This window comes from Acinonyx jubatus, chromosome D4 (genome assembly GCF_027475565.1).
Source record: "Acinonyx jubatus isolate Ajub_Pintada_27869175 chromosome D4, VMU_Ajub_asm_v1.0, whole genome shotgun sequence".
In the NCBI taxonomy this organism is placed as follows: Eukaryota; Metazoa; Chordata; class Mammalia; order Carnivora; family Felidae; genus Acinonyx; species Acinonyx jubatus.
The window spans coordinates 91,178,876-91,203,195 of NC_069391.1; the positions used below are offsets into that span (position 1 = coordinate 91,178,876).

General features: G+C 40.2%; 1 protein-coding gene across 20 annotated transcripts in view; it reads right to left on the minus strand.

Moving 5' to 3' along the window:
• Positions 1-23,817, minus strand: part of ZNF169 (zinc finger protein 169) — a 59,964-nt gene extending 36,147 nt beyond the window's left edge. For 3 of the 20 annotated variants that reach the window (XM_053205395.1, XM_053205394.1, XM_027041236.2), the window contains exons 1-2: positions 11,164-11,620; positions 3,206-3,293 (exon numbers count right to left, since the gene is read on the minus strand). In XM_053205395.1, the coding sequence (XP_053061370.1) occupies positions 3,206-3,238 (33 nt within the window). In that variant the 5' untranslated portion in view covers positions 3,239-3,293; positions 11,164-11,620. The other 17 variants (XM_053205381.1, XM_053205390.1, XM_053205379.1 and 14 more) reach the window with 16 other exon arrangements.
• Positions 23,818-24,320: the final 503 nt, after the last annotated feature.

The following is a 24,320-nucleotide window of genomic DNA, read 5'->3' on the forward strand; positions in this document are numbered from 1 at the left end:
ACTTTAAAATGGCAAAATTTGGGGCACCTGGGTGGCTCAGTCGGTTAAGCGGCCGACTTCGGCTCAGGTCATGATCTCGCGGTCTGTGAGTTCGAGCCCCGCATCAGGCTCTGTGCTGACAGCTCAGAGCCTGGAGCCTGTTTCAGATTCTGTGTCTCCCTCTCTCTGACCCTCCCCTGTTCATGCTCTGTCTCTCCCTGTCTCAAAAATAAATAAAACGTTAAAAAAAATTTAAAAAATAAATAAATAAAATAAAATGGCAAAACTTATCAGATGTGAATTATACCTCAGTAGAAAGAAACAAATGTTTAATTCCATTTGAAGAATGATGACTAATTTATAATTTCTTAAAAATATCATGTATAGAATTAATACCTTGCTTTTATCATACAAATTCTAATTTATATGTAGCACAGTAGGGATTATGAGGAAAAGCACTGCCATTCTGCATTGTATAGTAATGTGCTATCTTGTGGGAAGAGGTCTATTGTGCATTGTTTTATTAGAGATTTAATGGTCAGGAGGAATTTTCTCATTTAGGTTTTCACCACTGAAAGAATAAAAGTGCAGTTTGTCTTCAAAAAAAAAAATGTTTAATTCCAATGATAGGTAAACCCTTAAATAAGATGGGAATCTTATAAGAATGGACACTGTGGGGCACCTGGTGGCTTAGTCAGTTAAGCATCTGACTTTGGCTCAGGTCATGATCTCAGTTTGTCAGTGCAAAGCCCACTTCAGATCCTCTGTTCCCCTCTCTTTTCCCGTGCTCCATGTGCACACGTGTGCTCTCTCTCAAAAATAAACACACACGGGGCGCCTGGGTGGCGCAGTCGGTTAAGCATCCGACTTCAGCCAGGTCACGATCTCGCGGTCCGGGAGTTCGAGCCCCGCGTCAGGCTCTGGGCTGATGGCTCAGAGCCTGGAGCCTGTTTCCAATTCTGTGTCTCCCTCTCTCTCTGCCCCTCCCCCGTTCATGCTCTGTCTCTCTCTGTCCCAAAATTAAATAAACGTTGAAAAAAAAAATTTTTTTTTAAATAAACACACACACAAAAAAAGAATGGAGGCTGTGCTATAGGTATCACTATTTGTTGACCAAAGACTCCTTCACACAGCAGACATTCAAAACAAATTTTAAGATTCAGTAAAATAGTGCTAATTTCATACTAGCTAAGAGCCTTTAGGGCCAGCCCCAATCTATGCCACAATCCTAAAGCACACTACAATTTCTCCTATTAAGCCAAACCCTTTAGACATGCGTAAATATCATGTGTGTGTATGTAGTCAACAATATATTCAATTAGAACATAGATCAGAATATTCTGTATAATTCAGATCAGCCACATACTTAAGTATCTCGAAATGTAATTTAAGGAATCCTAAAATATGTAATTTCTATGCCTCAAATAACAAACTTAAACCCCTTTGTTCTTTCATTCTTTCAAAATAAGTTAAAATTATGGTCCCTTTATGAAACAAGCCAGTGCCATGTTCCATTTTGGCCAAGAATGCTTCTCTATTAACACCATAAATGGTAAAGCGAAATATAAAAAAGTTCTCTCTTACCTTAAGGAACACTCTGAACTGCATGCACTAAATAAACATGTTCTCTTAAAGGTATACAAGATTTGGCAAAGGAGAGACACACAGTTCTCAATGGTTCTGATGACGTCAGTCATTTTTAATTTGTACATTAACAGGCAAATGTCCACCATATGAACCCAGTATTAAGATCAAGTTGAGATTTTCTGCAAAGAAATTCTACACTTGATATGACAGGCACTGAAAAACTGAATGACAGTATTTTGTGTAATTGATATAATAGGCACAAAAGTGTCTTACCTGGTATCTATTTAGGTGGTTAGTAAATGTTAACTTTATCCAATTATGTCAAGTTCACATGCTGCCTAGTCTTAAGGATGAGAAAATCTGTCCGAAAGGACATATATTCACTCAGTTACAGTTAACAGTTGAACAACATAGGGGGATAGGGGTGCCAACCCACCATACAGTCAGAAATCTGCGTACAACTTTTGACTCCCCAAAAACTTAATAGCCTATGATTAACCAGAAGCCTTACTGGCAACATAAACAGTCAATGAACACCTATTTAATATGTTATGTATATTATATACTATATTCACACAATAAACTAAAGAAAGTATTAAGAAATTGGTTTAAAAAAAATTCTTAAGGAAGAATAAATAGGTTTATAGCACTGTCCTGTGTTTACTGAAAAAAATCCACATATAAGTGGACCCACATAGTTCAAGTCCATGTTGTTCAGGGATCAGCGATACCGCTTATTTCCAAATCCTTGATTTCAACATGGCAAACTCCTTCAAAATCCAGCTTGCTCCGAGTTCAGGCCCCCACTCCTCAGCCCACCTTTGTAGATTCTGGCTGAATCTGGCTCAGAGCAGGTGAAGGCAAAACCTTCACAGGCCAGGAAAATGAGTGAGGCAGACTCTTCAGCCATGGTCGGGGGTGAAGGCACGACTGCACCGTGGAGACACTGTTTGGCTTCAGCTACTTGTCATCCACCAAAAGGGTGGGCTCTGGAGAGTGGTAAGCAATCTGTTCTCAAAGAGGTTGGCAATCCAGACCTTCAGGCACAATCTTCCAGTTTTCAGGTGTGGAAAACTCATGTAAATATAAAGCATGGGGCTGGCCAAACTAAACGTATCCGTGAGTCCCAAGCAGACAGCAGGTCTGCATCCTCACCTCTACACAGAGAAAACTGATGACCAAAGGCCACTGGCTGTTCCAAGCTTTCCAAATAGTGAGGGACAGCCTTCCCAGTCACCCAGTCTCTGATATGTACTAGACTTGCTGTCACACTCCCACTGGAAGACTTTCTCTCAGTTCTTCAACTTGCCAAGTCCATCAGAGGCAGCTCAGGCAACTCTGAAAAGAGCTCTCTCCTGAAAGCCTTCCTTCAATTTTTCAGGCCTTGGGAATCACTGGGCACATAAGCATGAATGTCCTATATTTGTATGTTAATTGTACTAATTATAGTCACACTTTACTACTTGGTGAATGCCTGAGTCATGAATGGAGCAGAGTCTGAGAAAGGGCTCCAGGTTAAGATGGGCCGCATCTCCAAAATCGGGGCTAAATATGACCTAACACCACCAGGGGAGCTCTAAGGACAAGGAAAGGCAAGGAGTCCATCCTGCAAGAGCTAGGAAGAAATTCCAGGACTCACCTCATCCCTGGTTGTCAGGGGCCCTGGGGCCATATTCCTGGTCAGCTGAGTGCTCTTTCTAGAGAAGAGTCAAGTTGCAGAGGTAGAGCTGGGGAAAGAGAAGAAAGTGAGGGGGCGCTTGGGAGGAGTACCCTTCTATTAGCCTCCCAGTTCAGGGGCGATAAGGCAGGTTGCAGAGGGCATCAGAACAGCCTATTCTTAACCAGTGTCCTGTTAAAAAGGCCCCCCAGAACTAGGCCAGCAGCAGGCTCAGCCCCCATCTCCAGTTGGGAATCGAAGCCTCCAGCCCCCTACAGCTAGGTGAGACTTTTATCACTGTGGGGTTTCTATTAAGCAGGAAAGGGCCTCAGAATACCCACAGGAGAGCACTCACGTTGAAAGCCAAAGTGACCTACCATGGGGAAAACAGAAACTCTCCATCTATATCTGCCCTAAAGCTAAAGGACAAGTCCTAGGAAATCCAAACAGAAAGAGTGCTACAAGTCTCCACAGAACTTGAGGGGAATGTGAAGCAGGGTGGACACCATTATTTGGTTGCCCCCCTCATTTATATATCCAAGATTGAGTTCCCAAGATTTGAAATGAGACTTGAAATTTAAGGGGCAGTCAGCAAATGGCCCAGGTCTTCAGCACGACAATATCATGAAGAAATAGGAGAGGGAAACCTTTCCTTAGGCAAAGATATTTACAAGGTAACCATTCTTCAGATGTCCTTATATGCTTTGACTAGGTCCTGTTTTGCACAGATGAACTGGAAAGCATTTTGGGGATTACAAAGGACACTTCAAGAGGAAGTGGGTGTCAGATGGTGTTAATTATCATGAGCATGGTTAGCTGTGATCATGATATTCTGCACATGGGGAAAATAAATTGTTATTAAGTGGTGCTGAAGTACTGAAGAGTGAATTAACATATGTTTAATCTTTTTAAAATGTGAAGCTTTCAACAAGTTAACAGCGTAAAAAGAAAGAGAGCTCTTGTAGAAATAAAAAAAAGACTTTAGATATACAGCAACCAAATGCAACACATGGACACTGTTTTGGCAGTTTTGAGCAATCCAGGAAATATGAACACTGAATGTCAGAGAACAGTAAAGGAGTGACATTAATTTTGTCAGGTTCACAGGTTAAAAACAGACTGTGCTGACAGCCTCTGCAAATAACTGTGGTCGTGCTTAAAGAAAGGGTGGAAAAGCCACCAATCACAGTACTGCTTAGTGCTGAGAAAACAGATGCTGTCCCTGAAGAAGAGGAACAAGGCAAGGATGTCCCCTCTCATCTCTCCTATGAACATCACATTGGAAGTCCTACCTAACCTAAGAAGACAAAAAAAAGAAATAACGGTACACAGATTGAAAAGGAAAAAACAATACTATCTTTGTCTGCAGATGACCTGATTGACTATATAGAAAATACCAAAGAGTCAAGAAATTTCTGGCACTAAGAAGTGATTATATTGAGGCTGCAGGATACAAGGTTAGTAATATGAAAAAATCAACTATTTGCCTATATACCAGCCATGAACAAATGGAATTTTAAATTAAAAACACCACAACACTTATATTAACACCCAGAAAAATGAAATACTTAGGTATAAATCTAAAACAAATTTGCATAAAATCTGTGTGAGAAAAATTATAAAACTTCTTAAAAAAAATCAAAGAATATCTAAATAAATGGAGAGATATCAGTCAGTTAAGCATCTGACTCTTGATTTGGGCTCAGGTAATGATCTCATGGTAATGGGATCAAGCCCCATGTCGGACTCTGTGCTGACAGCATGGAGCCTTCTTGGGATTCTCTCTCTCTCTCTCTCTCTCTCTCTCTCTCTCTCTGCCCCTTCCCCTCTTGTGCACACGCATGCTCTCTCTCTCTCTAATAAATGTGCACAGCAGGGTACAACAGAACCTATTCTTCATAAGGCCATGACTTTCAAGACCAGGAGTTGTATGTAGCTGACTTTCCTAACACAGAGAAAATGCACAGAGACTTAGACAAAATGAAGAGAGGAGTATGTCCCAAATGAAAGAACAGGACAAAATCACAGCAAGAGAGCTAAATGAAACAATGATAAGTAATATGCCTGATAGAGAATCTAAAGTAAGTTTTATAAAAATTCAAATACTCACTGGACTTGAGAAAAGATTGGAGAACTTCAGTGAGACCCTTGACAAAGAGATAGAAAATATAAAAAACCAATCAGAGATGAACTTAACTGAAATTAAAAATACACTAGAGAGGGGCGCCTGGGTGGCGCAGTCGGTTGAGCGTCCGACTTCAGCCAGGTCACGATCTTGCGGTCCGTGAGTTCAAGCCCCGCGTCAGGCTTTGGGCTGATGGCTCGGAGCCTGGAGCCTGTTTCCGAGTCTGTGTCTCCCTCTCTCTCTGCCCCTCCCCCGTTCATGCTCTGTCTCTCTCTGTCCCAAAAATAAATAAAAACGTTGAAAAAAAAATTAAAAAAAAAATACACTAGAGAGAATAAGCCCTAGACTAGAGGAAGCAGAAGAACAGATCAGTGACCTGGAGGACAAAAGTAATGGAAAGCAATCAAGCTTAACAGGAGAAAAAATAATAATAAATGAAAACAAAAAACTCAGCGACACCATCGAGAGTAATAATATATGCATTATAGGGATCCAAAAAGAAGAAAAGAGAGAAAAGGGAACAGAAAATTTATTTGAAGAAATAATGGCTAAAAATTTCCCATATCTGAGGAAAGGAACAGAATTCCAGATCCAAGAGACACAGAGAGTCCCCCACAAAATAAATTCAAGACACATAGTTATTAAAATGGCAGAAAATACTGATAACGAGAATTTTAAAAGCATCAAGAGAAAAAAGTTACCCACAACAAAACCCCAAAAGGCTATCAGCTGATTTTTCAGAAGAAGCTTTGCAAGCCAGAGGGAGTGGCATGATATATTCAAAGTGCTAAAAGGAAAAAACCTGCAACTAAGAATCTGGCAAGGCTAGGGGCACCTGGGTGGCTAAGTTGGTTAAGTGTCTGACTTTGGCTCAGGTCACGATCTCACAGTTTGTGGGTTCGAGCCCCGCATCGGGCTCTGTGCTGCCAGCTCGGAGCCTGGAGCCTGCTTTGGATTCTCTGTCTCCTTCTCTCTCTGCCCCTCCCCCACTTGTGCTCTGTCTCTCTCTATCAAAAATAAATAAATGTAAAAACAAAAAAATTTTTTAAAGAATCTGGCAAGGCTATTATTCAGAATGGAAGGATAAATAGCTTCCCAGACAAACAAAAGTTAAAGAAATTCATGACCACTAAACCAACCCTGTAAGAAATGTTAAAGGAAACTTCATGAGTGGAAACAAAAGGCCATAACTATGAGTGGAAAGAAAAGGACAGAACCAGGAGTAAGAAAAGTAGGAAGCATAAAAGCAGTAAAATTAAGTACACCTATAAAAATCAGTCAAGGGATTCACAAAATAAAAGGATATAAAGTATGACACCATATAACTAAAACATGGGAGGGAGAGGAATAAAGAACGGGTTCAAACTCCTACAGCCATCAACTCATTATAAATTGCTGTATGCATAAGATGTCATCTATAAACCTAATGGTAATCACAAATCAAAAGCCAATAATAGATATGCAAAAAAAAAGGAAGTAATCCAAATATATCACTAAAAAAAACCCAGAAAACTGTGAGAAGAGACCAAGAGAAAAAAGGAACAGAAAAGAACTACAAAAAAAAAAAAAAAATCATAAAACAAGTAACAAAATGGTAGTAAGTACATACCTAACAATAATCATCTTGAATGTAAATGGACTAAATGCTACAATCAGAAGACACAGGGTGGCAGAATGGATTAAAAAGAAACAAACAAACAAAAAAAAGCAAGATCCATCTATATGCTGCCCAAAAGAGCCAGACACACACAGATTAAAAGTTAAGGGATGGAAAGGCATTTATCATGCAAGTGGTAGTGATAAGAGAGCCAAGGCACAGTGTCGGAGAAGAAAGTATGCCAAGCCTGTTTTTAACCTGTGAACCTGACACTGTGCCTTGGCTCTGAAACTGGCCATAGCAACATTTTTCTAGATATGTCTTCTGAGGCAAGGAAAACAAAAGTAAAAATAAACCATTGGAATTACATCAAAATAAAAAGCTTCTGCACAGCAAAGGAAATAATCAAAAAACCTAAAAGACCTACTGTATGGGAATATATATACTGGCAAGGTACGTATGCAATAAAGGGGTTAGTATCCAAAATATATAAAGAACTAATACAAAATATATAAAGAACTAATACAACTCAACACCAAAAAACAAAACAAAAACAAAAACTAGTCCAATTACAAATGGGCAGAGACAAGAACAAACATTTTTCCAGAGAAGACAGATGGCCAACAGACACATGAAACGATGCTCAATATCACTCATCAGGGAAATGCAAATCAAAAGCCACCTTACACCTGTCAGAATGGCTAAAATAAAAAATAAAGGAAACAACAAGTGTTGGCAAGGATGTGGAGAGAAGAAAACTTTGTGCTTTGTTGATGGGAACGCAAACAAGTGCAGCCACTGTGGGAACCGTATGGAGGTCCCTCAAAAATTAAAAATAGAACTACCATATGATGAAGTCATTTCACTACTGGGTATTTACCCAAAGAATATGAAAACAGTAACACAAACAGATACATGTACCCCTATGTTTGCTGTAGCATTATTTACAAGACGAAAGATATGGAAGCAACCTAATTGTCTATTGATGGATGGATAAAGAAGATGTGATACACACACGCACGCACATACACACATAGTGGAATTAATCAGCCATAAAAAAAGAATGAAATCTTGTCATTTACAACAAGAATGGATCTAGAAGGTACAATGCTAAGTGAAACAAACCAGTCAGCAAAAGACAAATACCATATGGTTTCATTCATATGTGGAATTTAAGAAACAAAACAAATGAACAAAGGAAAAAAAGAGACCAAAAAAGACTTTTAACTATAGAGAACAAAGTGATAGTTACCAGAGAACAGGTAGGTGGGGGGATGGGTGAAACAGGTGAAAGGGATTAAGAATACACTTATCCCGGTGAGTACTGAGTAATGTATACAATTGTTGAATCACTGTATTGTATACCTGGAACTAATACAACAGTGTATGTTAACTATACTAGAATTTTTAAGAGAGAAACCCCTCAAAATGGGTTTCTCACCTAAATGTGAGAACTGAAACCATAAAATTCCTAAAAGAAAACAGAGGCAGTAATTTCTTTGACATCAGCCATCACAGCATTTTCCTAAATATGTCTCCTCAGTCAAGAAAAACAAAAGCAAGAATAAACTATTCAGACTACATCAAAATAAAAAGGGTTTTCACAGTAAAGGAAACCATCAGCAAAACAAAAAGGCAACCTACTGAATGGGAGGAGATATTTGCAAACAATATATCCAATAAGTGGTTAACATCCAAAATACATAAAGAACTTCTACAGTACCACAAAAAATAATTTTCTTAATTGTCAAAGGACCTGAATGACATTTTCCCAAAGAAGACATACAGATGGTCAACAGACACATGAAAAGATAGATGCTCAACATCACCTATCATCAGGGAAGTGCAAATCAAAACTACAATGAAATATCACCTCACACCATTCAGAAAGGCTAGTATTAAAAAGACAAATAACAAGTGTTGGTAAGGATATGATGAAAAAAGAATCCTTACATACACACTGTTGGTAGGAATGTAAATTGGTACAACCACTGTGTACAACAGTATGGAGTTTCCTCAGAAATTTAAAAATAGAATACCATATGATCTAGTAATTTCACTATTATTTACCCAAAGAAAATGAAAATGCTAATCTGAAAAGATACATGCACCCCTATGTTTATTACAGCATTATCTAAAATAGCCCAAATACGGAAACAATGTGTGCCTATTGATAAATGGATAAAGAACAAAAACACATGAACCAATAAAAAACAGACTCACAGAGAACAAAATGGTGGTTGTCAGAGGGGAGGTGGTGGAGGTATAGGCAAAATAGATAAAGGGGATTAAGAAAAACTTCCAGTTATAAAATAAGTTATGGAGATGAGAAGGAGTATAACATTGTATGGTGACAGATGGTGGCATTTGTTTTGGTAAGCACTGAATAACGTATAGAATTAAGTCAATATGTTGTACACCAACTGATGATAATAATGTATGGTAATTATATTTCAATAAAATTTAATAAAATGTTTCAATTCCTAACAGATGCATACTGAAGTATTCACTGGTAAAATGATATCTGGGATTTGCTGCAAAATACTTCAGCAGAGAAAACCAAAAAGGAAGAGGGGAAGAGCAGAATGTTGACACCTGCTGAACCCGATGCACAGATGCTCTTTGAAAATTCTCACTATCTTTGTATTTGTAAAATTTTCATAATAAATTTTAAATTTAATAATCCCATTTCCCTCCACACCCTCAAAACTAAGAAAAGTAGAAGAAACTATAAAGGTAGTGTCATTAATGTCACCAACAGAAGTTCATGTCATTAGGGGCTGAGACCAAGGATCAGGAGAAAATTTGGGGGTGTGGGGAGCCTGGTGGCTCAGTTGGCTAAGTGTCCAACTTTGGCTCAGGTCATGATCTCACGGTTTGTGGGTTCAAGCTCCACATCTGCCTCTGTGCTGACAGCTCAGAGTCTGGAGCCTGTTTCAGATTCTCTCTCTCTCTCTCTCTGCCCCTCCCCTGCTCGCGCGCTCTCAAAAATAAACATTAAAAAATTTTATGAAAATGAATTTAATTAGCATTAGATGTATGAGACAGTCTAAAAATAGAGCACCTCTCTTTTTAAATTTTCATTAACTTTGAAAGTTAAAGAACAGCTAGCTCCGTGGTAAAAGTTATTTAATCCTCTACTGTACCATTTACCTTTCTACAAAATGAATATTCTACCACATAATGTGCAAGATGGCTGAGGAAATAAAAACATGGCCAATACAAGACGACTGTTCTCACAACAGCACTTCTCACCATCTTTGTTTTGGCAACAGCACAAGGCCCTGAGAATACAGCAGAGTGAAATGTATGGAGATGCTGAAAAGCTCCTGAATGAAGGCAGAGGATGTGCCCGAGGACACCCTGTGCAGGAATGTGTCCTTTCAAGAACAAGCCTGGCTTCCTGGGAATCCACCTGCAGCTCTGAGCCCCACAGGGCATACTACACACACACTAAAGTCCACACCACAAGTACAGGAGGAGGTGGTGCCCATCCACAACAGGCTGCCAGGCCCCTAGGAGTCCTCCCCTCCCTAACAGGCAGGTAGTTCCCTCTGGATTGAGGGGGAGTAGGGAGGGGAGACTGCTTCAGGGCCCACCTGGGCACACCAGAAGTAGTTCCCACCTTAGGAGTCTCTCCTGGCCCAGAGAGCAGGCTGGAAACCTCCAAGTATGCAACTGGGTTCCACTCCACTAAAGTACTGGAAGCAGGCAGGGAAGGTAAGGACCACCCCAGGAAGAGTCGGGGTGTGGGTTTTAGAGCAAACCTGCTCTCAACGCATGCTGACGCCCAGTAGATTAATCCTCTATGTGCCGGGGGGGGGGGGGGGGGGGGACACGGCTTAGTAAAAACACACGTGAATGTTTTCGAGCACTTAGCATGGGTCAGACACAAGTTTTAACTCTTTCCACACTCCACTCCAGGAGGTTCGGTACCTTGCCCAGGATGAGACCGTGAGAAAGGGGCAGGTCTGGATTTGAACTCTCCCTAAAAGGAAGGGGGGTCGGGGGCTCCGACAGCAAGCCTGGCATAGGCCGGTGGGCAGACACAGTGCCCAAAGAGATGTACACGTGGGGGTTGCAGGCTGGGGGAGAAAAGATAGGGTTCTCATTGATAACTGGTGGATCAGACTGATGAACCCATAGAACTTCACGGCTACTCCTGGGTACGCTCGAGTTTCATTTTCACAAAGGAAAGTTTAAGGCCGGAGTTCTTACCATTCATTCCCTCTCCCACCTCCGGTGACTAGGGGATCTAGGGAAACTGCTCTGCCCGGTAGGGTCCACTCCAATGGCACCACCCCATGCTCCTGGAAGGGCCCCAGGAGGGGGCTGACACAAGCGGAAAGTGCCGAAGGGGACCCAAGGGCTCCCCCACGCAACCAGGGGATGTCTGACCCCGCCGGGCCCTTCCAACGCCCCGAGGAGCCCACGGTCCCGAGGCCGCTGACCCGAGTCTCCGCCCCGGCTGCCCCCACCATCGAGGCGAGGTTGGGTATCTGCCCCAGGCCAATCTTCCTCCAAAACCTGGGGGCAGGTGGCCAAGCGGCACCCGCATCACCAGAGCCGGCTTCGCCGAGCAGCGCCGCCCCACCGCCCGTGTGCCCCAAGTCACCCAGGCCAGCCCGGCTCCTCCAGGACGGGACGCTGGGCCCCCAGCCCCGCCTGACGGCGCTTCCCCCAGACTCCCGCCCACAGCCCCTCCCAGGTGGGCCGCCCCAACCCCGCCGGGAAACCCGAACCTCCAGCAACCCGCGGCGACAGCGAACCGACCCCGTCCGCTCTCGCCCGGCTCTCCCCACCGAAGTGCCCCGGAACGGCGGCAGCGGCGAAATCACTCACCACAAGCGCGCAAGGACGGTCACCAGCCACCAGCGACGCCGGCGGGCGCAGGACAGCACTACCCACAGTGCTCCGGGGTGCGCTACCCACAGTGCCCCGGGACGCGGGACTGCGCTACCCACAGTGCCCTGGGAGAGGGTCTTCAATACCCACAATGCCTCAGACCACAGCGCGCTGCGCCACCGCCTCCCGGACAGGGCGGGGTCTAGGGCGACCTCATCTGGTACTTGCCCCTGAGCTCCATAGGCTGCCTTAACTGGAGGGATTGGGTTACAGTCCGTTCGTTGGGCTCTTGAAGAGATTGTGAAAAGTCAGGTGAGCAAAATCAAACTGACTTTCAGCTGCAAGAGAAGGGTGGTTTAGGTGAGCAGAAGGTCGTCTTAATTTATAGAGCCTTGTAATTTTCGTTTAATAATAATAATAATAAAGTCAGTTACCTGGATGTGTGCTTGACCTCCATCCTGAAGATTCGCCCCTGTGAATCTTAATTTGAATAACAGTATGAAATAAACGAACTTCTTAAAAAATGCCAAAGGTACTGGCATTTTTCTTTGTTAAAGAAGCTCATGAAGTTTTTTTTTAAAAAACATAGGGGTGCATGGGTGGCTTAGTTGATTGAGCTTCCAGCTCTTGGCCTCGGCTCAAGTCATGATTCCAGGATCATGAGACTGAGGCCCCCCCCACCCACCCTGTGTCCGGCTCAACTAGTCCTGAGAAATGAGGATGGTATGCACCATGAAAATGTTGTAAAACTGGCCAAACAGCACAGATTTGTCAAACCACCTGACTGGTAAAAGGGGTTTACAGGTGAATTCTCCCAAACATTTAAAGAAGAGTTAATACCTATTCACCATAATCAAGTGGTATTTTTTTCAGGAATGCAAGGAATATTCACAAATATTTACTATTCACAAATCAATGTGATTTGCCACATCAAGAGAAAGGATTAAAATCATATGATCATCTCTATATATGCAGAAAAAGCATTTGACAAAGTACAACATCCATTCATGATAAAAATTCTCGACAAAGTGTGTTTAGAGGGAAGATACTGCAACTTAATAAAGGCCATATATGAAACACCTGCAGCTAGCATCATATACAATGGTTAAAAGCTGAGAGCTCTTCCTCTAAGGTCAGGAACGAGACAAGGATGGCCACTCTTGCCACTTTTATTCAACATAGTACCAAAAGTCCTGGCCACAGCAATCAGACAAGAAAAATAATAGGCGTTCATATTGGCAAAGAAGAAGTTAAACTGTCACTATTTGCAGATGACATAATAGTATACATAGAAAATCCTAAAAGACTCCACCAAAAAACTAGAATAAGTCAGTAAAGTTGCAGGATACAAAATTAATTCCCAGAAATTGGTAGCATTTCTATTCCCTAATAATGAAGTAGCAGAAAGAGAAATAAAGAAAACAGTCCCATTTACAATTGTAGCAAAAAAGAATAAAATACCTAGGAATAAACTTAAAGAGGTGAAAGACCTGTACTCTGAAAACTATAAAACATTGATGAAAGAAATTGAAGATGACGCAAATGAAAAGATACTCCATGCTCATGAATTGGAAGAATGAATTGTAAGAATGAATTGGAGGAATAAACATTGTTAAAATGTCCATAATACTCAAAGCAATCTACAGATTTAATGCAATCCCTATCAAAATACCAATAGCATTTGTCACAAAACTAGAAGAAATAATACCAAAATTTGTGTGGATCCACAAAAGACCCAGAATAGCCAAAGCAATCTTGAGAAAGAAAAACAAAGCTAGAGGTATCACAATTCCAGATTTCAAAATATACTACAAAGCTGTAGTAATCAAATCAGTATGGTACTGGCACAAAAGCAGACACATTGATCAATGGATCATAATAAAGCACCCAGAAATAAGCCCACTATTATACAGTCAATTAATCTACAACAAAGGAGGCAAGAGTATACAGTGGGGGAAAAGATATTCTCTTTAATAAATAATACTGAGGGGCAACTGCGTGGCTCAGTTAGTTGGGCACCCAACTTCAGCTCGGGTAATGGTCTCGCAGTTCGTGGGTTTGGGCCCCGCGTCTAGCTCTGTGCTAACAGCTGTTACCCTGGAGCCTGCTTCCGATTCTGTGTCTCCCTCTCTCTCTGCTCCTCCCCCTCTCTTTCTCTCTCCCTCTCTCTCTCTTTCTCAAAAATAAACATTAATTTTTTTTTTAATTTTAAAAAATAAATAATACTGAGAAAACTGGACAGCCACATGTAAAAGAATGAAACTGGACCACCATGCAAAAAAATAAACTCAAAATGAATTAAAGGCATAAATGTGAGACCTGAAACCACTAAAAATCCTGAAAAAAACAGAGGCAGCAATTTCTCTAACATAGGGGACATTTTTCTAGTTATGCATTCCAAAAGAAGGAAAAAAAAACCAAAATAAATTATTGGGACTATACCAAAATAAAAAGGGTTTGCATAGCAAAGTAAACCACCAACAAAACAAAAAGGCAACCTATTGAATTAGAGAAGGTATTTGCAAATGATACATCTAATAATGGGTTAATATCCAAAATACAGAGAGCTTATATAACCGAACACCAAAAAAAAAAAAAAATCCAATTTAATAAATGAGCAGAAATTCTGAATAGACATTTTTCCAAAGAAGACATATGTATGGCCAAGAGACACATGAAAAGATGCTCAACATCACTGATCATTAGTAAAATGCCAATCAACACCACAATGAGATATCACCTCACATCTGTCAGAATGTCTAAAATCAAAGAGGTAAGAAACAAGTGTTGACAAGAATATGGAGAAAAGGAAACTTCATACACTGTTGATGGGAATGTAAACTTTTATAGCCACTGTGGAAAACAGTATAGAGGTTCTGTAAAAGTTAAAAATAGAAATACTATATGATCTGATAATTCTACTACTGAGTACCCAACAAAAACTAAAATACTAACGTGAAAAGATACATGCACTCCTATGTTTATGGCAGCATTTATCTATAAGAGCCAAGTTATGGAAGCAACCTAAGTGTCCATCAATAGACAAATTGATGAGGAAGATGTGGTATGTATACACATACACACACACACACACACACACACACACACACACACACACACAATGGAATATTATACAACCATTAAAAAGATGAAACCACGCCATTCATAAAAACATGGATGAACCTAAAAAGTATCATGCTAAGTGAAATAAGTCAGACTGAGAAAGACAAATAACATGATTTCACTGTGTGGAATCTTAAAAAAAATGAATAAACAAATAAGCAGAATCAGAACTTTAAATACAGAGAAGAAATCGATGGTTGCCAGAGAAGAGGAGAGTGAGGGCATAGGAAAAATGGGTGAAGGGGAGTGGGACATACAGGCTACCAGTTATGGAATGAATAAATCATGGGAATAAAAGGTGCAGCATAAGGAATACAGTCAATAATATGATAGTGATGTATGGTGACAGATAGTAGCCACACTTATGGGGAATATAGCATAATGTATAAACTTTTCAAATCACTATGCTGTACACCTGAAACTATTATAATAGAGTGTGTCAATTACACTGAAATAAATAAAATAAATTACTTTTGGTTAAATCAGTGCACATGAGGAAGGACCATAGTCGTGTGTGTGTGTGTGTGTGTGTGTGTGTGTGTGAGAGAGAGACAGAGACAGAGACAGAGAGAGTGTGTGTGCACATGAGCAGGGGAGGGACAATGGGAGAGGGAGACAGAGAATCTTAAACAGGCTCCACACTCAGCATGGAGCCCACCACAGGGCTTGATCTCACAACGCTGGGATCATGACCTGAGCCAAAATCAAGAGTTCACACTCAACCAACTGAGCCACCCAGGCACCCCTGACCATAGTCTTTTTAAACATAAAACTAGCTGGAGTACCAGTGTGTGTTGGGGGGAGTATTCTCAAAGTATTTTGATGACGGGGATCCCATTTCTTAGAGATTTTTCTCTACAGCAAAGAGAAAAATCCTGAAAAAAACACAATTTCAGCGGGAACAGTCTGGGTCCAGAAGGAATCAGACCAAAGCCAGCATGGTTCCAGTAGGAACAGACAATTCCAAAAAGAAGTTGGATTGAAGGCTAAATAAGTACTCTCAGAAAAAATAAAGCCCTAAAACAGATCCTGAATAAAGCTTAGAGAGCTGGAACACAAAGAGAGAAGAGCTCAAAATCCGGGAGAAAATCTACCCTCAAACTAAAGAGCCAGCAGGACCCAATGAGCCTGGTTTGCTCCGAGGGGACCAGCACCCATTTGCTTCCTAGTCTTGGAGTGGTTTAGGGTCTTTGCTGGATCTCACTTCTGATTAGCAAATAATGTTAACCTTAGGAATAAGGCAGCCAGTTATTTCACCAGCAAAAGCTGGGTTTATTTGGGAACAGCATAGGATTGCAATCTGGGACAAGCAAGCTCCAGCAAATGGTAGGCGAGCCCAGAAATTAAAAGAATGAAAAGTTCTTTTATAGAGGAAAGGGGGATTTGGGAGGAGATGTTGTAAACTACAAGTCCATTGGTGTAAACGCGGAGCTGAAAGTGTAGTGGCTTCTCATTGGCTGAACTGTGACAGTCTCTCATTGGCTGGGAAGTTGCTAGGGAGGAAGAAATCTTACTTTCGCCTGCTGGCTTAGTAAATTGGTAGCTACGGTAGTGTCTACTTGCAAAGTGCGCCGCCTCCTGTTGGGTCTGCAGTTGACCGTGAGCGGTGATTCGGGAGGGTGTGACAGTTCTCCCTGCTGCCCCCCTGACTCAATGCTAAACCAGATTTCCTTTTATTAATTTTTACACAGTAAATGTGAAAACACTTAAATCTGTAGTAATTAAAACTGAAATTATTTGACCAGTACAAAACAAATCACTGATCTGATGTAATAGAACAGAGAGCTCAGAAACATCAAGGTCTTTATAAACAGACACACCTCTTTTTCTAGGAATTTAGCAAGTGTTTTCAAGTTACTTCCTATTAGCTTCTGCTCAAAATGAAGTAACAGGAACCAGATTTAACCTCCTGCCTAAAATAACTTTCAAAAGGACAAAATATATCGGAAAGTAGGTTTGAAGACATTGGATTAAGACAATGAAGAGCGGTGACCCTTGGGAGGTCAGTAATAAACCAGGTGAGCCCTTGAACTTTCTGGATGCAGAGAAAGTTCAGGTCACAGTCCAGAGAAGGGAAACCCAAGTGGGGATGCTCCTCAAGTGTCAGCTGAGTGCTGACCAACACACGTGTGTGCAACCCCGAGCAAGGAACCACTGGATGGGATCAGAAAGAAATACGGTGAGCTCACATAGGCCAGAAACCGCCCCTGTTCCCACCAGATAGAATGAAAAATCTTCATAATTCACATGGCCTGGAATAAAGTACTCAAAAGGTTTTGTCTCAACAGTGGGGCAAAATTACACCTGAATGCTTGATAGATAATTCTTATATTAAATTTGGGGGAGAAAACATATGTCTTAGGAACCTTAGAAGTCACTTTCATTTTTACATGAATTATGTATTCAGAATTACACATATTCTTATATAAATAAAATTTTAAAGAAGACTGAATTCATGGTCTCCATAAAGTGAGCTGTACACTTAATATGATCCAATCAAATAGCATTTGCATACTTTTCAACACCACAAAGCAATTATCTGGATGACTATATTTTCAATACAATGGTGACAAACAATAGAGCTTAATTTTCTGTATCATTAGCATTTTAATACAAAACTATAATAATCAGTGTGATGATGGTATGAGTCAGCTGAACGGAACTAAAGGGAACTAGGAAGGAGACGGAGAAAGAGAGAGGAAAAGTGAGACAGTTTCAATTCAGTTTGAAGTGGTTGAGAAAATAGTTATTTGCAGGAAGTTAAGTTGGTTCACAAAAGAAATGTAAAAAGAGAAATCAGAGACATAATATGATGAAATATAAATGATTTTGCAAACCACTCTGTTCCATCTGGTGGTATGGAAGGGCTTTGCATGAATTATAACAAAGCAGAGACACGGAAAGAAAGCCTCAAGACAGCAGCACCAGGACAAATGTGCTCATGCTCGTACACAGAGATCTCTCTCATCTCACTGGGATGAAGTTCAGTGGAAGTGACTGAGTCTGCTATGGAGAGAGAGAAGGTACATTTCTGGAACTTCGTTACTGGTGGCTTAAGTTTTGAAACCACAGAAGAAAGTTTGAGGAACCACTACAAACCATGGGGAAAATTTACAGACTGTGAGGTAACAAGGAATCCTGCAAGCAAGAGCTCAAGAGTATTGGGTTTTGTAAGTTCTTCATACATGGCAGAGATTGGTGCTATCATCATGGCTGCAAGATCTCATTCAAATGATGGGGCAGCAGTTAAGTCCAAATGTGCTGTAGCAAGAGAAATCCAGAAAGCCTGGAGATCATGTAACTATGAAGAAGCTGCTTGTGATGGAATTAAAGACAATACTAAAGAATATCAACCTAGAGATTATGCAAGGAATATAGAAAGCTTTATACCATTTGAGATCATTACTGATAGGCAGACTGGAAAGAAAAGAGGCATTGGTTTTATTCCTTTTGATGACCATGATCCTGTGGATAAAATTGTACTGCAGAAATACCATACCACCAGTGGGCTTTGTGCAGACAAGAAACACGGGAGGTAAAAAGTTCTAGGAATGGCAGAGAAAGGCATTTTGCTTTGAAGGGTTAATGCCGAGGCAATGGATCAGGAGGCAAGTTTAGAGGAGGTTCTTGTGGATAAGGAAGAAGACATGGATTTAGGGATAGCTATAATGGGTATAGAAGAGGATTTCGGTGGCAGTTTTGGAGGCAGTACTGGTTATGCGGGACAAAAATGAAGATATAGTGATGGAGGACCTGGATGTGAGAACCGGGGTGGGGGCTACATAGGTGGTTTTGACAACTATGTAGGAGAAATTATGGAAGTGGAAAATACAGTGACTTTGGATATTGCAACTAGCAACCTTATGACTATGGTCTAGTGAAGAATGCACATTTTGGTGGCAGCAGGAACACAGGGAGAGCATACTGTGAAGGAAACTATGGTATAGGAAGGAGTGGAAGAAGTGAAGGTTGTGTAGGAAGAACCCAGTACTGACTTTCTTCCTATTTTCCATGGGCTTCACTGTAGCCACTGAGCCGAGAAGTAATAAAACAGCTTTGGGCTTTCAAAATAACAATATTTAGAAAACATATCACAGACATGCATAAATATGGAATGATATGGTCATACTTCCCCCTAACATGTAATTATCCTGCATACAAATGAAGACACTAACCCTTTTTCCAAAAGACAATGCAAAGACCTTAAATGATGTTTACTGTTCTCCTTTGATATCACATAACTTAAATACTATAATGTAAAATTAACAATATTTAAAGACTGTAATATAAAGTCAATGCAGCTTACATTACATGATAAGAGGATAAGAGAACAACAAAAACAAAGATACTGTATTATGTACACACACACACACAACCACAACCACAAACATGTTCATAACAAAATAAGGAAGAAACATTCATGCCAATTACAGTTCTCATTTCTGTAACTGAGCACATGGTTGCAGCTGATATTGATAACTACCTTTATCACTGCCCATTCCATATTCTCTTTGCCCTCAGCAAATATCTCAGCTGCTCATGGTTATTTACCTGGTGGGGTGACCCAAACCTTCATTCCTGAAGTTTTTGGGCCAGTAGCCAACCTGCCTAGATTGCATTGTTGTACTTTTCCATTGACTTTAACCACAGATAATGGCAATACTAAGATACCCTGAGGAATCTCCTCTGTTCCATATATACTCTTCCTTACCTCTATTGTGGAGTTGTTCAGCTTCTCTGGGTAGTCCAAATCAATCAGCCCAGCCAGCATAGCAACTCCTTTCTCTCCCTGTTGATTCAGAGGCATGAGGAGTCCAAAATGGCCAGATGGCAGTCTTAATTCCCAGTTTGATAAGATCATTGTTGTATCTCCTGGTGGAAGTATTCCTGCCTTTGGAACTAAGACTTCTAGGCCAGCAGAGTATAAGACTGTGGGTATAAGAGGCAAAAATATTGTTAGCAGGTTATTAGGGGTAGTTGTGAGTGATGCCACTCCCAATTCCATCCCTAGATTCCTGGACCTGTGAATCCTGGCTACGGGAGTAACAGCACCATATATTGAGTGGTGATTCAGAGTATATTTAGCCTTCTAAAGAATCTTGTCTCATTCCTACAATGTATCGCCACCTGACTGGAAATGTGGTGTGAATCACCACCCCTGCATCTTTCCAGTCCTTGATGGTAGCACTAATCTCAGAAATCCCTCCAGGAATTCAGTTCTACTTTTACTTTACTATTTTTCTAAGTAGAGACAGTTCTAGTGGCTTCCACTTGGCCTTTCCCACCATGGTAGCTCTTAATCCACAAGTCAGGGAATCCATGTGAGAATTCCTCAGTTACTGAGTCTATTTTAATGATGCATTCTAGAACTGGGGAAATAACCACAGGATGGTTTGGGGACCCACTTGGCCCAGTGTGAGAGGAATATGAGCCAAAACTCCATTTATCATGTAACATGCAAAATCCCTGATTTTAACTGGTGGACACCAGTGACATTTGAGTCTCCTGGAATTGGTGTCAGTTCAGAGCCCCAAAAAGTCTATTATTATTATTCCCTTTTCCCCAGTACAGAGTTAGCCTGGTAGAGGCTATAGGTTCCTTTGGGAAAGGCTGGGAAAACAACTAAAATAAATTTTAGCAGTATACCAGTATACCAGCAGTATACCAGTGTCCTTCCTCAAGGGAACCCATTCTTCATTCAAGAATTTCTGGATCTAACTCAAGTCTGATAATCTACTCAGGGGCTGTGACTCCCTATCTTTATTATTCAGGTACAACTTTTGTTCACTTGACCTAGAACTCTTCTCCTTATACAGACCAAGTAAAAATGTAGTAGGCTTCCAATCGACTTCACTTCTAAGGACACCACAATCAACTAGCCAAAGTCATAGGTCTGGAAGCAGAGAAGGGTGGTAGGGGTGGATTCTGAAGAGAATCAGCATTGTTTTGCAAGGCAACTGCCTCAAGGGATGCCATCAACAGTTTCCTGAGACAACACAGTTAAGTCTCCTCAGACTGGGTGAAGAGGTTGCTACTACTGGCAAACAAGGTTTATCAGAATTTAGGTGCTCGATGTCCCCAGATTCATCAAGGTCTTTCCACACATCCCCGTGCCAACTTTCAGAATCTCATTTCTTCCTAATCAAGAGACATCCTGCAAAGCTGGGAATTCAAAATGTGCTGTAAGTCATCCACTTGCAAAATGCAATTCTGGGTTTGATTTTCGGCAATCTTAATCCTGTGGCTATAGGAGATAAGAGCCTCTTTCAGGAAAGACATAGACACTTTCAGGTCATTTATCTGGCACTTGAGCCAGAAATTTAAATCCCTGAACTCATCTGTTTCTTTCTCCACTTTGTTCAGTGATATTAGGAGCAACCAGCAAAGTTCATTATACTCATTAGTTTGACAAAAGTGTTTGAAAATATATACCTTACCACTTAGATTCTTAGTTCTTATAAGTGTTTTATTAGAAGTATCCAATGATGTGGTTTCATTCATATGTGGAATTTAAGAAACAAAATGAAGAAAAAAAGAAACCAAAAAACAGACTCTTAACTACAGAGAACAAACCAATGGTTACTGGAGAAGTGGGTAGGGGGTGGGTGAAGGGGATTAAGAGAAGTAAGTGAAGGGGACTAAGAGTATGTGTATCATGAAGAGCACTGAGTAATGTATACAATTGTTGAATCACCATAATGTAGACCTGAAACTACTATAACAATGTATGTTGACTATACTGGAATTTTATTTTTATTTATTATTTTTTTAAGTTGGCTTCACACACAGCACAGAGCCCAACACGGGGCTTGAACTCACAGCTCTGAGATCAAGACCTGAGCTGAGATCAGGAGTCAGATACTCAACTGATTAAGAGATATGGGTGCCCCAACACTACTGGAATTTTAAAAAATAAAATAAGAAGTATCCAATGATGATATTTTATATATCTCTGTTGCCAAATCACATCATGGCTCTCTTTATTAACAGAAATAGAATAATTAGTATCTTTAAGTCTTATCAGGTTAGAGAGCCAATTTTAGAAACCCTAGAAGCAATTCAGAAATTTCATCCTTAAGATTCTATTCCTAGACGATTCTGGGAAGATGGTGAAGTAGGAAGCACCAGGAATCTGTCTCCTCATCCAAACAATTGCACTGGAAGAATCTATCTAATGTAATTATTTGGAACTCTGGAGTCTGTTGAAGGATCACAAGTTCCAGGGGAAGATTGGACAGTAAATTGTGGCCACGTTCATTCAACTCCAGCTCTTAGCACAGTAACAAATATCCCACATACCAGGAAGCTGTACTCGTGTTCCTGTAGCAGCTTGCACAGAGCTTGTGAAAGTTGAGGTAGGCAAAAAGAACTCTGTCCCTCAAGTATTGGAGTTCTGTGCTCTGATTGCTGCTTCTGAGTTCAGAGGTGCAAAGAGGTGGGCAGCCATTGTTGCTGCACTGCCCCCTATTGTTGCAAGCCCCTCCCCACTCTGGCTCAAGTGACTTCCAGAAGATTTAAAAGTCTAGAACTCATTATTTTTCCTTCATTTTTTGCTTTTCTCCCTTGGGAATGAGATATTAATGACTAGGACATTCAAAAACAAGTGCATAGATGGAGAACATTACAAAGTGACAGTGTATGCCCAAGGAAAAGCTCAGAAAAGACATAAGAAGACATTAGGTTTATACCTCAGGTAGACTTTTGGCATGGAGAGGCTATAAAAATTTTAAAAACCCAATAACAATAACAGAGCAGCAAACCCTAGGGGAGTGGAGGGATTCAATTTTACCAGATTTACCACTTATTTTACCAGATTTACCACATTATTAAATTCAAATGTCTAGTGTTGAACAGAAAATGACAGACACACAAAGAAACAGGAAAGTATGGCCCATTCAAAGGGAGAAAGAAATAACAGAATCTGCCCCTGAAAAATACTTAATGGAAGATATATTAGACAAAGAATTTGAAACAGTGGCCTTAAAGATGCTCAAAGAACTAAAAGAAGCTGTGGAGAAAATCATGAAAACAAGGTGTGAACTAAATGGAATTATAAAGAAATATAAAAAAATAAATAGAAATAAAGAAATAGAAAACCTAAATTAAAAAAAAAGAAATTCTAGAGCTAAAAATACAGTAACTGATATGAAAATTTTATTGTAAGGATTCAAATACAGATTTGAGCAGGCAGGAGGAAGAATCAGTGAACTTAAAAACAGAACATTGGAAATTATCAAGGTTGAGGGGCATAAAGAAAAAAGTTTGAAGAAAAGTTTAACAAAACCTAAGAGATCTATAGGACACCACCAAAAGTACCAACATTCCCATTGTGGGAGAGGAAAGAAAGAGGAGAGAGAGAAAGGGACAGAAAGAATATCTGAAAAAATAAAAGCTGAAAATTGCCCAAATGTGAATAAAGACATGAATATGAACATCTAAAAAGCTTCACAGACTCGACATAAGATGAACCCCAAGAGACCTACGCTGTGACACATTATAATCAAACTTTCAAAAGACAAAGAATAAATCTCGAAAACAGCAAAAGGGAAGTGAATCATTACATACAAGGGATATTCAGTAAGAAAATCTGCAGACTTCTCATCAGAAGCTTTGGAGGCCAGAAGATGGTAGGTCAATATATCCAGAGTGCTAAAAGGAAAAAAAAAAAAACTATCAACCAAGAATTCTACATCCTGAGGGAGAAATCAAGACTTTCCTGGATAAATAAAAGCTAAGGGAGTTTATGACATTAGACCTGCTCTGCAAGTAGTACTCAAGGGAGTCCTGAAAGGTGAAACAAAAGGATACTAGACTAACTCAAAGCCATATAGAGGAATAAAGGTCTCCATAAAGGTAAATACATGTACAATTATATAAGCTAGTATTATTGTAACAATGGTTTATAACTATACTTTTTGTTTTCTTCATGATTTGATACTAATACAATTAAAGAAACAATGATTATTAATGTAAGCTGCCATTATAACTTTAGTTTGTAACTCCAAATCTTGTTTTCTACATAATTTGGGAGACTAACTCACTTAAAGGAATTAGTAGTTTAGGTTTTCAGACACACGATGTATAAGATGTAACTTTGTGACATCAACAGCTGAAAGGGGTGGGGTCAGAGTTGTAAAGGAACATAGTTTCTGTGTTATTGAAGTTAAATTGCCATAAATTCAAATTAGAATGTTATAACTTAAGAATGTTGAATGTAATCCCCATGGTAACCACAAATAGAATAGCAAAATATACACAAAAGGAAATTAAGAAGGAATTTAAATGGTTCACAACAAATAAATCAACTAAACACAAAAGAAGACATGGATGTAGGAAATGAGAAACAACAACAACAACAACAAAACCTATATGGCATATAGAAAACAATACAATGACAGAATAAATTC